General features: G+C 41.5%; 1 protein-coding gene across 3 annotated transcripts in view; it reads right to left on the reverse strand.

The window, feature by feature from the left end:
* Positions 1 to 15,028, reverse strand: part of slc25a21 (solute carrier family 25 member 21) — a 395,200-nt gene that overhangs the window by 111,132 nt on the left and 269,040 nt on the right. For all 3 annotated transcript variants that reach the window (XM_073040006.1, XM_073040005.1, XM_073040004.1), the window contains exon 3: positions 27 to 75. In XM_073040006.1, coding sequence (XP_072896107.1) covers positions 27 to 75 — 49 coding nt within the window. The remainder of the gene's footprint in view (positions 1 to 26; positions 76 to 15,028) is intronic.

A 15,028-nucleotide genomic window follows, 5' to 3' on the forward strand; every position in this document is an offset into this window, starting at 1 on the left:
TCAAACTTGCTCAAGCAAAGCCTTACCTGGTTTTCACCACATCGAGGGGATGCATCAGGCAAATTTCCACAAGACCTATGATGACAGAAAAGAAACAGCCAATGAACACAAGCACAAAGTTTACACTTCGCTGCTTATAATGGGTAAGAGGTCAAATATGAAAAATTGAAAAAAATTGCAACATTTTTATTTATTTATTTATGACACCTTTAGCATTGCCAGCATTTATTATCCATACCCAAGTACTCCTGAACTGAGGTAGTTCAGAATTGATCATATAAATGGTTTGGCATCCATGAGATGTGAGAATATGAGATATTAGCTAGCATTCCATGAAGTCCACGAGTAAACCAGGTAAACACGAAAAACTAATAATGTGAGAGTTAGGGAGATCTCCAGTGTCTTTGATAACTACACCCATGCAAAGTACATCTGGCTGTAACTCCTTACAGATTATGTCAGGAAAGTGGAGCTGGAGGATCTACACATTAATTAGAACGATGAGGATTTAACAGGCAGGTGTTGCAAGGAGGCAGTCACACCTATCTGCACAAGGCAGGTTGACTGTCAGGAGAGGGAACGGCAATATGCAGACTGTGCAGAGTACCATTCCCCTCATTAACAAGTACATCGATGGTGGGATTGAGTTTAAGAGCTGAGAGGTAATGTTGCAGCTACATAGAACCCTGGTCAGAGCCCACTTGGAGTACGGTGCTCAGTTCTGGTCGCCTCACTAGAGGAAGGATGTGGAAACCATAGAAACGATGCAGAGGAGATTTACAAGGATGTTGCCTGGTTTGGCGAGTATGCCTTATGAGAATAGGTTGAGTGAATTTGGCCTTTTTTCCTTGGAGCGACGGAGGATGAGAGGTGATTTGATACAAGATGATGAGAGGCATTGATCGTGTGGATAGTCAGAGGCTTTTTCCCAGGGCTGAAATGGCTAGCACGAGAGGGCATAGTTTTAAGGTGCTTGAAAGTAGATACAGAGGAGATGTCAGCGGTAAGTTTTTTTATGCAAAGAGTGGTGAGTGCGTGGAATGTGCGGCTGGCGGCAGCGGTGGAGGCGGAACGATAGGGTCCTTTAAGAGACTCCTGGATGGCTACATGGAGCTTAGAAAAATAGAGGGCTATGGGTAAAGTCAGGTAGTTCTAAGGTAGGGACATGTTCGGCACAGCTTTGTGGGCCGAAGGGCCTGTATTGTGCTGTAGGTTTTCTCTGTTTCTATCAACAAGATGACCCATCAGTTGAAAGGTTCAGTAACCAGGTGTCTGGCACTGAATCTAGCTCAGCAGTGCAGAAGGGAAGGAGGTAGAAAAGGGAAGCAGTGGTAACAGTGGTATACTGTCTCCCAGGTGCCAGGTTCAGGAATGTCTCAGGTCTGGTCGACAGCATTCTTAAGGGGGAGAGGGACCAGCCAGAAGTTGGTCCCCACAGCTCAGAAAATAGATAAGGTTCTAAAAAGCAGAATATAGGGAGCTAGAAAGAAGCTAAAAAGCAGGACCTCAAGGACAGTAATCTCTGGATTGCTGCCTGAGCCACATGCCAGCAAGTTTAAGAACAGGATGATATGGCAGACAAAGGAGTGACCAAAGAATTGGTGTAGGGGGCAGTGTTTCAAATTTGTAGGTCATTGGGATATCTTCTGGGAAGGTATGACCTGTAGAAAGGCGCATATTAGACCCGGACTTGAGAGAGACCAATGTCCTTGCAGGCAAGTTTGCTAGAGCTATTGCTGAGGATATAAACTAGGTCAGCAGGAGAATGGGAACCAGAGTGATAGGTCAAATCATGAAGTAGTTGGTGTAAAGGTAGATGCAATATGTAGAGAGACTGTGAGGAAGGACAGACAGTGGATAGGGCATAAATGCAGTCAGTTGGATGGGCTGAAATATGTTTACCTTAATGCGAGAAGTATCAGGAACAAGGGAAATGAAACTAGGAGCGTGGATCAGTACATGGAACTATGGCCATTACGAAGATTTGGCTGCTAAAAGGGCAGAAGTGACTGCTGGATGTTCTATGGTTTAGATGTTTCAAAAGGGAAAGGGGAGGGAAGTGTACAAGGTGGCGATGTGCATTGCTAATCAGGGATAGTATCATAACTGCAGAAAGGGAGGAATTCATGCAGGGATTGTCTTCTGAGTCAGTGTGTGCAGGAGTCAGAAACAGGAAGAGAGCAATTATTCTATAGAGAGTATTTTATAGGTTACCCAACACCACCAGGGACACCAAGGAGTACATTGGGAGGCAGATTTTGGAAAGATGCTAAAATAACAGAGTTGTTGTCACAGGTGACTTCAACTTCACTAATATTGATTGGTATCTCCTTGGTGTATGAGGCTTAGGTGTGACAGAATTTGTTAGGTATGTTCAGGAAGGATTCCTGATAAAATATGTGGACAGGTCGACTACAGGAAAGTCCATACAGGGTCTAGTACTAGGCAATGAACCTGGTCAAGAAACAGATCTCTCAGTGTGGAAGCATTTTGGAGACAGAGACTGCAACTCCTTGGACATTTGCATATCCTTATACAGAGATAGGAGCAGGTGGTATGGGAAAATATTTAATTGAGGGTGAGCTAATTATGATGCTATTAGGCAGGAACTTAGGAGCGTAAATTAGAACAGATGTTCTCAGGGCAACATACAACAGAAATGTGGAGTTTGTTTAGGAAGCACTTGCATGGGGTTCTATATAGGTTTGTCCCATTGAGGCAGGGGAAGGACTGTACAATGATGGAACTATGGTTGATAAAAGATGTGGAACATTAAGTCAAGAGGAAAAAGGAAGCATACTTAAGGTTTAGGAAGCAAAGATCAAATAGGGCTCTTGAGATTTATAAGGTAGCCAGAAAAGAGCTTCAGAAGGAACTTAAGAGAGCTAGAATGGATCACGAGAAGGCCTTGTTGAGCAGAATTAAGGAAAACTCCAAGGCATACTACTCCAAGGCATTGTACTTGAAGACCAGGAGGATGACTAGAGTGAAGGTAAAACTGATCAAAGATGGAAGGGGAAATATATGCCTGGAGTCAGAGGAGGTAGGGGAGGTCCTTCATGAATTCTTTGCTTTAGTATTCACCAGTGAGCTAATGGTGAATACCGAAGCAAATCTGAGGTCAGCATACAACAGGTTAATATGTTGGAACATATCCATGTTAAGAAAGAGGAACTTTTAAAAGAACTTTGGGAGAGTTAAGGTTACTATGGGAGGCAAGGGAAGAAATTGCTGCACCATTGGTGATAGTTTTTGCATCCTCATTAGCTACAAGAATAGTAAAAGAAGATTGGAGGATGGAAAATGTTATTCCTTTGTTCAAGAAAATTAATAGGGTAATCCTGGGAATTATAGATCAGCAAGTCTTACATACTTGGTAGATGGACTATTGGAGAGAATGCTTAGAGAATAATTAAAAGCATTTGGTGATGCATAGTCTGATTAGGCACAGACAGCACGGCATTTTGAGGGGCTACAGGAGCCTGATTGAGTTTTTTGCAGAAGCAACAAAACAGGTTAATGATGAAAGAGTAGTGGATGTGGTGTATAAGGATTTTAGTAAGCTGTTCAACAAGATTCTCCATAGTAGGGTCATTCAGAAAGTTAGAAGGCACAGGATCCAGGGAAACTTGGCTGCATGGGTTCAGAACTGGCTTGCCTACGGATGGCACAGGGTGGTAGAAGATGGAGCATATTCTGCTGGAGGGCCTGCAGGGATCTGTTCTGGGATTTCTGCTGTCGTGACCTTTATAAATGACTTTGATGAGGAAGTGGAAGGGTGGCTAGTAAATTTGCGAATGGCATGAAGGTTGGTGGTATTGTGAATAGAGTAGAAGGTTATTCTAAGTTTCAACGAGATATTGACAGCATGCAAAGCTGGGCTGAGAGGTGGTAGATGGAGTTCAGTCTGTGAAGTAATACACCTTGGATGATTGAACTTGAAGGCGGAGTACAAGGTTACTGGCTGGATTCTGCGCAGTGCGGGGGAACAAGGAGATCTTGGGCCCCTCATCCATAGATCCCTCAAAGTTTCTGCACAAGTTGATAGGATGGTTAAGAAGATGTATGGTGTGTTGGCCTTCATTAGTCATGGGGTTGAGTTCAAGAGCCACAGGTAATGTTGCAGCTCTATAAAACTCTGATTAGATCACACTTGGAGTATGGTGTTCAGTTCTGGTCAGCTCATTCTAGAAGGATGTGGAAGCTTTGAAGAGGGCAAAGGAAATTTACCAGGAAATTGCCTAAATTAGCGAACATGTCTTCTGAGGAAAGATAGAGCTTTTGGGCTGAAGATTGGGCTTTTCTCTTTGGCGCAGAAGAGGATGAGAAGTGATTCAATAGAAATGTATAAGAATGATAAGAGATATAAGTGCAGTGGACAGCCAGTGCCTTCTTTATCAGGGTAGCAAAGGCTAATGTCAGAGGACAGACTTTAAGGCAGGGCTTCTCAGCCGGAGTTCTGCAGAACCCTAGAGTTCTGTGAGAGGTTACTAGGGGTTCCGTGGGAGATCCTGATTAAAAAAATAAATATTGATTTTGAACCTCATGCATTGCGCGATCCTAGCACTCACAGTGGTGGGTAGTTACTGAGCAACCCTGTTAGCAACCTCATTAGAGGCCTCTCAGCCCAGTATGGCAGTGTGGAGTAGGACTGTGTGGTTGAGCTCAAGCAAAACACACAAAATGCTGAAGGTATCTATGGAAAAGAGTACAGTCGACATTTTGGGCCGAGACCCTTCAGCAGGACTGGGAAAAAAAAGATGAGGAGCAGAGTTAAAAGGTGGGAGAGGGGAGGGAGAACCACAAGGTGATAGTAGGAACTGGGAGGGGAAGAGGGGAAGTAAAGAGCTGTGAAGTTGATTGGTGAAAGAGATACAGGGCTGGAGAAGGGGGAATCTAATAGGAGAGGATAGAAGGTCATGGAAGAAAGGAGGGAGGAGCATCAGAGAGAGGCAATGGGTAGGCAAGGAGATAAGGTGAGAGAGGGAAAAGGGGATGGGAAATGGTGAGGGAGAGGGTGGCGGGGGGAGCATTACCGGAAGTTCAAGAAATTGATGTTCATGCCATCAGGTTGGAGGCTACCTAAATAGAATATAAGGTATTATTCTCAAATTGAGTGTGGCCTCACCACGACAGTAGAGGAGGCCATGGATAGACATATCGGAATGGGAATGGGAAATAGAATTAAAATGGTTGGGCACTGGGAGATCCTGGTTTTTCTGGTGGATGGAGTATAGGCACTTGGTGAAGCAGACTCCAAATTTATGTCGGGTCTCACCAATGTACAGGAGGCCACATCAGGAGCACAGGACACAGTCTATGACCCCAGCAGACTCACCTTATCTCCTTGCCTCCTTCTGGTGCTCCTACCCCCTTTTCTTTCTTCCATGGCCTTCTGTCCTCTCCTATTAGATATCCCCCTTCTCCAGACCTATATCTCTTTCACCATTTAACTTCTCAGCTCTTTACTTCACCCCTCACCCTCCTGGCTTCACCTATCACCTTGAGTTTCTCTCTCCCCTCCCCCACCTTTTAACTCCATTCCTCACCATTTTTTCTCCAGTCCTGCTGAAGGGTTTCAGCCCAAAATGTCGACTGTACTCTTTTCCATAGATACTGCCTGGCCTGCTGAGTTCCTCCAGCATTTTGTGTGTGTTGCTTGGAGGGGAGGACGGTTAGGCTGATGGTGAGCGCTGTATTGCACGGAGGGGAGGACGGTAGGCTGATGAGGAGTGTGAAGTGCATTATATTATAACAACTTACAGATGTATTGCATGTTTATTATGGAAATAATACTTCACAGATAGACAGTCACAAGAGAAAGACATTGTAGCTGCGAAGGAAAGGTTAGCTGGAGGACTGAAATTTCTTCAGATAGCTAAGACAATATCAAGAAATAGCTGAGTGTGATGGATAAACTAAAGACAGTGAAAGACACTACTACAAGACTGAAGACTTGCAATCTGGAATGAGCCATGTCTCTAGCTAGGTTAATCCAGTACACCTACTAGAACACGGCATCTCCAGTGTAACCTGTGCAGGTCAAACAATGCATTATCATTCAACTCTCATTCATTAGCAGGATTGAGAGGGTCACACACCAGTAAATTAAAGTTTAAGTTTAATTATCATTCAGCCATACATGAATACCCATGAATATGGCTAAATGAAAGTGTTTCTCCAGGACCAAGGTGCAAAATACAGTACCAACAGTCATCCACAGTACAAGGCAGAAAAAAACAAATATACCAAGAGAGATTCACTGATATATTCTTACTAATAATCAATTGTGTTATTTCAGACAAGACTTCATTACAACCTTCAGCCAAACAAGAATGCAGGAAAATTGCTGAGGGAATTGGCCTTGGCATTCAGACAGCATTTGTTTGGAAACAAGGAACTTTAATTAGTCTTAGGTCAATAAATTTTGAGGGAAAACTTGAATTGCTGGATTCATATCTAGCACAAAGGAAATAGTTGTTCAAGGCTAGTCTTTTAAGTCCAAATACTTTTAGGAAGGGTCTCTTCAGGGAAGTATCCTTGAGTCAACCATCTTCAGCTGTATCACCAATAGCCTGCTCTTCAACATGAGGTTAGCATTGAGGAGGATTGCTTGTGATTTATGGTATTCAGTGCTATTCATGATCTCATCAACATGCACTGAAACCCGAATAATGTTCAGATGGTGCTGATAAATAGTATGTGATATTTACACTAAGAAAAGGCAAGTCTAATTGCTTCCCTTTGGTTTTACTGTCACTTAATCTATCACTATCTACATTCTATAAACCTACCTAAAATCAGCTTCTTAAGCATTTATGATATATCATGGCTAAACAAATAGGGTGCTCAAAGAACACTTTCAGCAACAGTTATTAGCCTTCAACCTCAGGCTCCTGAACCAGTGTGGATGACTCAGCTCTGAACTGAGTCCACAACCTATGGAATCACTTTCAAGGACTCTACAACTCAAGTTCTCAGTATTACTTATTAACTTTTTAAAAATTTGCACAACCTGTCTTCTTTTGCACATTGGTGGGTTGTCAGTCTTTGTGTGCAATTTTTAATTGATTCTATGAATTCTCTGTACAATTGTGAATGTCTACAAGAAAATGGATCTCAAGGTAGTAAATGTGATATGTTAATTTACTTTGAACTTTATGTTCATTGAGTTAGACAGCATGGAAACAGATCCTTTGGCCCATCTTGCCACAAGGATCTTGGTCCTTGCCAGCCTGAGCTAGCTCGATATTGGAGGAAACTGGAGAACTCAGAAAAAACACACATAATCCCATGAACAAGCTCCAACCAGACAGAAACCAGGTATGACAGCAGCCCTATTGGCTGTATCACTGGTTGCCATAGAGGAGGCAGATGGAAATCTAGGCCACGAGACCGAGACTGCAAAACCAATGGTGGGTCCAAGAGAGAGACAGTAAAAATGATGGCAGTGCGTTCAGGATGGTTGGAAAATATACTCGTACTTATTAGTTAGTTTCGATAATAGAACGATGCTATTCTCAGAAATACCATATCAATCCCATTTCCTCCACAGAACTCCATGTAATGTATTATTGAAAGCATCATAGAATAATACAGCATGTAATCGTGGGCCATCCATGCTCATATTGACCATCTCAGGCACCTATCCATAGATCCCATTTTTCGTCATACAACTCCATCAACTTTGCTCATGCCCAGCTAGCCTCCAGCTCCATCTTGATTCCCCTGTTCTCATCTACACCAGCAGCAATTTATAACAGAAGAGCTGAAGATGAGATCCGAAGGGAGGAATGTCAAGGTTCGAGCAGGGAAAACTGGACAGAGGTTCAAAGGGGGCAGGGACAGAGGAATGGAGAGGGGAGAGAACTGGAGGAGAGAGAGAAAATCAGAGTTCAGGAGAAAGGACAGGGGTTCATTGGAAAGTCATGAGCATTGGGGACTAAAGGGGGGAATACAGTAATCAGGGTTGGATCATATAGGCAGAGCGCATACCCAGCACACCCAGCTAAATTTCTCAAACTGTCTTCCTCAACAATCATGGATACACCCTCATCATCTTATTCACTATTGTATGCATTATAAACAATATCGCTCTCTTGGCAATGATCTCTTTCACATTTGTCATTCTATATATGCAACTGTTAAAATATAGACTACTAGTTTTTTTGTCTCACTGCAATGTGCAACCTACATTTTCTGTCCAGGGTTTCTTTTTTAATCTCCTGCCCTGGTATCCTTGATATAGCTTAGAGACCTCTGTTTCATGCATCTGAACAGCCACCTGACAACAGAGGCAGGAGTCCATTACTGGCCTTGGCTCCCAAGTATGTTGTCATATAACAACATGACCAAAGATTAGTACACAAAAATCAAAGTAATATGGAAGGAAAGTAGCATTGCTGTAGTCTCAAAATTTCAACATTTTAAAACTCAGTAAAGTATTTCATAAACATTCATTAGTGAGGCAATACAGCACTTTGCAATTCCATGAAGCGATGTGGAGAGTATTTACTCATATAGCTATCATAGTTACAGTTTAGGTGAATATTTGGGATAAATTTCTTTATTTGCATACAGTGTTATTCTGAAGCTGCATTTCTTACCAAGAATTGCTGCCTTAATGAAATGAAATTGCCAGTAAGACTGTTAAATTATTATAGCCTAACGGTAGTTATGGGAGCCAAAGACATGTAACATTAGGTTCAGAAAATCTTCACACATAAAAGATATAGTAAGTAATTGGGGCCATTTTTGCCCTTTTCAGGTGTTTAAAAGCCATTGGACCTATAATATGGTATCCATAGTGTGTACATTTTTGTGGGATATGTGACAGGAACACAAATAGATGCATTCAACTAACACCATCAACGAGTGGAAATATGCAAAGAAGGCAGATCCTGATGTCACTGAGTGTGTTTGTGGATCATGTAGAAAAACACCCTCCCAACAACCAACTTACACTGTTTGATGGGATGGTCCATCACATCTGATTTGTTGCTTGTTGATTTCACCTGATGGTTTTGAAGATTCTATAAAACTTTAGTGATTTCACATTTCAAAAGTCGCATTTCAAAAGTCAAGCATTATGACAACTACTGAAAGACTTTATCCTAACTTTAAGGATTCTGCACAAACCAGTATCTCCCAAACACTGTCGTAGTTCACATCAAAATGCATTATGACTGGAGAATAACAGAACATAGGATTTGACAGGGGAAAAAAATCACAAGAAATGAGGCCATGTACATCGAAGATGTTAAGAGCAATTGTCCTACATAAACCTCAGAAAGGTATGTTCTGCAACATGTCCAGAATTAATTAAGGAAGCCCTGCTAATAGGTATCTGCCACCAGGAAACTCAAGGCAATGGAAATGTGCTGGGGTGGAAATTCAAGTGATGTGTCCCTGAGGGGAGGAAATGGGAGACAATGCTTCACGTAGGCAACTTCACAGCAATCAATGATGTAGGTTCAGCATACTTCACTGTTCCTCCACTCATTTTTGGGACACAGCATTTAAACCCACTATCAAAAGAACAATGCAATAACTTAATCATAAATGACAGAATTATAACCTTAAATGTTTCTACCCCAAACTCCTTTATTAAAGAATATTCTGAAAATTTGGATGCTGTTTCAAACCTTTTCCTGCAGTTTAGCTATCTGTCAATCACCCACAGGAACAATTATAATACTTAGCCGACATCTTTGGCTGGGACACTTTCCTACAATTTTTTTCTCAAATTAAACATTTAAATGACAGAAAATTGCTTGTAGGTTTCCAAAGATGACTAATCTCCTGTGCGTCTGAAGATATCCTTCACTGATCCTTTCTCTCAATATTTAAGATGAGAGCTGAAAATAAAAATTATTTAACTTTAGAAATAAAAATAGAAGTAGAATATTTTTACCAAACGCCAGCTGACTCTTAGAATAAACTGCCACAGAAATGACTGAAGCAAATAGTATAGATGTTTTAAGTAACAGATGACTTTTATATGGAGACAGGGGTTTGAGAAAGATGCTGAAATAGGGATTAGGCCACGCTGTTCTAGAAAATATGCTTTTGTTTGGACCTAGTTTTTAATCAGCTAAAATACTCAGGAGTGGAAAGTCAATCAGGTGACACGTTCCTAAGCATGCCGGGACTAAAATAATGGTATAAAATTGATTCTTAATCACAATAATTTGTTATGTAGACCAATGAAGAATGAATACCCGGTAATTGAACTGCACTCTTATGTGAGTGCCTTGCAAATATACGTTATGCACCTGGCGCAGGTGAAATTTATTCAATCATTGTGCAATACACTTCGGTGGTCTCTCCTGTCAAATTGTTCAATGTGTATAGAAATAATGCAACATGCTTGCCATTCATTACACTAAGGAGGAGGAACATAGATAATTGCCTTACTCTGCACTGCACGCTTCTACCCCCTACCCGAGATCCAACAAACCTGACTGTCTGATTAGGGCCATTGTCTCTGTCTCCTCCTGCCCCAGTGAACTCATATTGTTATACCTCAACTCCATTCCATCTCCCTTGGTTCAGTCCCAAACCACCTACATCTGTGACACTTCTTATGCTCTTGATCTCCTCACTAACTTTCAATTCCCTGGCTCTGACCACCTCATTTTCACCACAGATATCCAGTCCCCATACACTTCTATTCCCCATCTAGAAGGTCTTAAAGCTCCCTGTTTCTTTCTCAATACCATCACCTTACTCCATCTGGCAGAACTGGTCCTCACCCTCAACAATTTTTCCTTCAGCTCCTCTCACTTTCTCCAGGCACCACATGGGCCCCAGCTATGTTTGCCTTTTTGTTGGCTGTGTAGAATAGTCCATGTTCCAAGCTTTCCCCAGCTCTTCCTCTGCTACATTGACGACTGCATCGGTGTTGCTCCATACACCTATGTGGAGCTTACAAATCTCAACAACTTTGCCTCCAACACCCACCCTGCCCTAAATTTGCTTGGTCCACTTCTGACACCTCCCTCCCCTTTTTTGATTTCTCTGTCACTATCTCTGGAGATAAACTGTCAACCGACATCTTTTATAATCCTATCGATTCCCGCGGTTATGCTGACTATACCTCTTCCCATGCAGTCTCCTACAAAAATGCTCTTCCCCTTTCTCAGTTCCTTCGCCTCCTTTGCATCTGTTCCCAGGATGTGGCTTTCCTCTCCAGGACAACAAAGCACAGGGTTTCCCTTCCTCCACCATTGATGCTGCCCTCACCTGTCTACTGTGTCTGGTTCTCCCCTACATTGGTGAGACCTGTCGTAAGCTGGGGAACCTCTTCGTCGAGCACATCCGTTTCATCTGCCAAAAGTGGAACTTCCCAGTGGCCAGACATTTTAATTCTGATTTCCACTCTGCCATGCCAAGTCCATGGCCTCCTCTTGTGTCATGATGAGACCACCCTCAGGGTGGAGGAGCAGCACCTTGTATTCCATCTGGGTAGCCTGTAACCTGATGGCATGAATATCGATTTCTCCTTCCAGTAAAAGCTTTTCCCTCCCCCTCCCCATCCTATATTCCCCACTCTGGTCTCTTACTTCTTTTCAGCTGCCAATCACTTCACACTGGGTCCTTCCTCCTTCAGGCCCACTCTCCTCTCCTATCAGATTCCTTCCTCTCTGGCCCATGTAAATCCTAGCTATCCTCCTTCCACTCCTCCCATCTTTATCTTCTGTTGTCTTCACTTCCTTTCCAGACCTGAGGAAGGGCCTTATCCCCAAAACGTCGACTGTTTATCTTTTCCATAGATGCTGCCTGACCTGCTGAGTTCCTCCATCATTTTGTGTGTGTTGCTTTGGATTTCCAGCATCTGCACTACCGAAAGTGGAAAGAAAGCATTCAAATTTGTTTGACAGACAGATTAACAGAACTGGTTGTCAGATACGGTAAATGAATTGAATTGACTTTATTTCTTACATCCTTCACATACATGAGTAAAAATCTTTACATTATGTCTACATCTAAATGTGCAATCATAGTAATTTATAATAAATAGAACAGTCAATGTAATATAGAGTACACTCAAATGAGTGTGAGTTCATCAGTCTGATGTCCTGGTGGAAGAAGTTGTCCCGGAGCCTTTTGGTCCTGGCTTTTATGCTGTGGTACCGTTTTCTGGATGGTAGCAGCTGGAATAGATTGTGGTTGGGGTGACTCGGGTCCCCAATGATCCTACGGATCCTTTTTTACACACCTGTCCTTGTAAATGTCCTGAATCATGGGAAGTTCACAACTACAGATACGTACATGAGGTTGCACCACGTGAGGTCTTCGGTGATGTGGATGCTGAGGAACTTAAAGCTCTTTACCTTCTCAACCCCAGATCCATTGATGTCAATAGGGGTTAGCCTGTCTCCAATCCTCCTGTAGTCCACAACCAGCTCCTTTGTTTTTGCGACTTTGAGGAAGAGGTTGTTTTCTTGACACCACTGTGTCAGAGAGATGACTTCTTCCCTGTAGGCCACCTCGTTATTGTTTGAGATAAGGCCAATCAATATACCATTGTCGGCAAATTTAGTCAGCAGATTAGATCTGTGGGTGGCGACACATTCATGGGTATACAGAGGGTAAAGGAGGGGAGCTGCAATTATTTGGTATCATTCTGAGACTTCCTGTGAAGTCTTCAGCACACAAAGTAGATGGTTTAGTAACAATTTCAGTGGGCATCTAGCACACCCAAGGAGGAGAAGGTAGGTCGGTCAGGCCTTCTGCATCAAGAAGCAATGCTATTGCGTTAACTTCCCTGAAAGCAAAGTCACCAGTAGTTAAGATTTCCAAGGACAGTTATGGCACAGATTGTCACCAAGAATGGCAGAGCTCCAGCTACATTATCCATGCCTGAGCAGTTCTGCCCACAGCTGAATGTCTTGTCACCTTAGCTTCAGGATTAATTCAGGCAGCCACAGCTACTATCTGCCACGTGTTCATCATTTGAGAAGATGCACGGACAGGGTTTTGCTTGTCAATTCATAGTTCCCTGTCAAGCAGAAAGGTACTTTCTGAATGTGTAAATAATATGTGACCACTGTTATGTTATCTAATCCATTTATCCAGGAGGCTTCTTTTAATTTTAATTCTTTAATTATTTCACTGCATGTACTTTATTACAAACAAAACTTACTTTGAAAAAATGTTTAGTTATTTTTTCAGCATTGTATTCAACACCTTCCCTCACAAACCATTTCACAATCTTCAAGATAGTTTGGCAAGAGACATTTCCCTTTACTCCAAAGACTCAAAGGAACATTTTAAACTCAGAATGGAACTCAGAAGATGGTGGAGAGTGTTTACTTCATTTAGCACAATGTAGCCAACAGCATGAAAATCCTCTTATCAAACACCCCAAAAAATTGACAGATCTTACACTAACACAATGCTTGTGTTTTTAGCTGTGTACCAAATTGATGTACCAACTTATCAATCTTTCATCTTCAAAAGAAGAATCTGGATCTTTAAAATTAGAAAGACATGAGTTATTGTCACTTAAGCATAGTAACCTCATTAGATGGACTCCAGATCACACAGTACTCTCAGTTGCAAAATATATTTGCATTTTTTTTAGCTCCTCACTCATTCACTGGATTATATCTATTCTTGTTACAGCAAAGGTGCCTCTTTCTGAATGGTTCAGGATGGTGATTCTTCAACATCTTCAGTGTCAACTCGCAACATACTGTACAATGAATGCTCAACTGCCTATCATTCATGAGTGAGCACAAGAGAAACATGAATCCCCTGTGTAAAAGTGCAGACCATTTAGGAACAAAACAAATATATGCTGGAGATCTGAGAAATATTTCTGCACAATGGGAAGCCATGCTATGATTCATAAGGAAACTCCTCTTCTGGTATTTTGATTTTGTGTTTGCATATACATTTGACTGGAAAATCTGCTACATTTGCATTTAGATTCTAAATATACAAATGCATTTCAGCTCAAATCAGCAGATCCTCAGGCTGAAGATATTTCTCATATGTTGCCTCAATGGTAGATACAGAAATATTCAAAGATTACGATGGCAAACTGAATAATAGAACATGTAACACTCAATCACAGCCAAATATGTTTTAGTCTGGAAAAGTATTAAATTTCAGACCAGCCAAAGAACATAGTTTGCGAAATTAATGACTTACAAGTGGCTATTTATTATCCTGATGAGAATCCCTGGGAACAGGCCATAGGGCACACATTTCCACGTTATGCATTTGAAAAGAAAAATGTTGGCAAAAACTATTGGATTTCTCTTCAAACTTCACAAATTTACAATTTAAAAGGATTTGTTAAACAGGTTTTTCATTACTACAGCAGTCCAAAGACACTAGTTTGTAGGATAGATCTGAAAGGATTCTTCTCACTCAGTCTGAGGCATACACTAATGTTTGTTCTACCGATCTTGATGAGACATTCTGTCAAAAGTTTCATAGTAGTTTGTTCAGGGCATATTCCAACAGAATTCACTACCATCTCCTTTTGGGGAAGCCTCAGGGATCTTCCAACATTGATATTAAAGTTACATTTCTAGGATTCCTTCTCCAAAGTAAATACCGTAGATTCTTAATGAATGAAGTAGCTGGGAGTAATGGCAACACAACAGAAAGGGCCTAAGAAATAGTTTAACTGTGATCCACTCATCAAAAATCTGTGGTTCTTCAATCAAGTTTCAAAACCACTTTGAAGCCTTCCACACATCTCACTTTAAAATTCAGCAAAGGTGCAAGAACTCAGCATTTCCATCATTGTCACAAACACTATAAATCAGCAACTGGGCTGTATCAGTAGTGGAGCTGCAGAGCTTCTTGAAATGATATATTGTTGCAAAACGAGTGAAACTTCAAAATACCTGTGTACTGCACGTATGTGCATTTAAAGTTTAACACAGATTCATTTTAGTTTCTAGATGCATTAATTTCATAGTAATAACAACAATATAAAAAATTAAGAAATAGGCATTGAATCCCATTAGTTGTAATGAGCTTAGAGCATTCTGCATTGGTTTCATTC

This window comes from Hemitrygon akajei, chromosome 3 (assembly GCF_048418815.1).
Source record: "Hemitrygon akajei chromosome 3, sHemAka1.3, whole genome shotgun sequence".
Classification (NCBI taxonomy): domain Eukaryota; kingdom Metazoa; phylum Chordata; class Chondrichthyes; order Myliobatiformes; family Dasyatidae; genus Hemitrygon; species Hemitrygon akajei.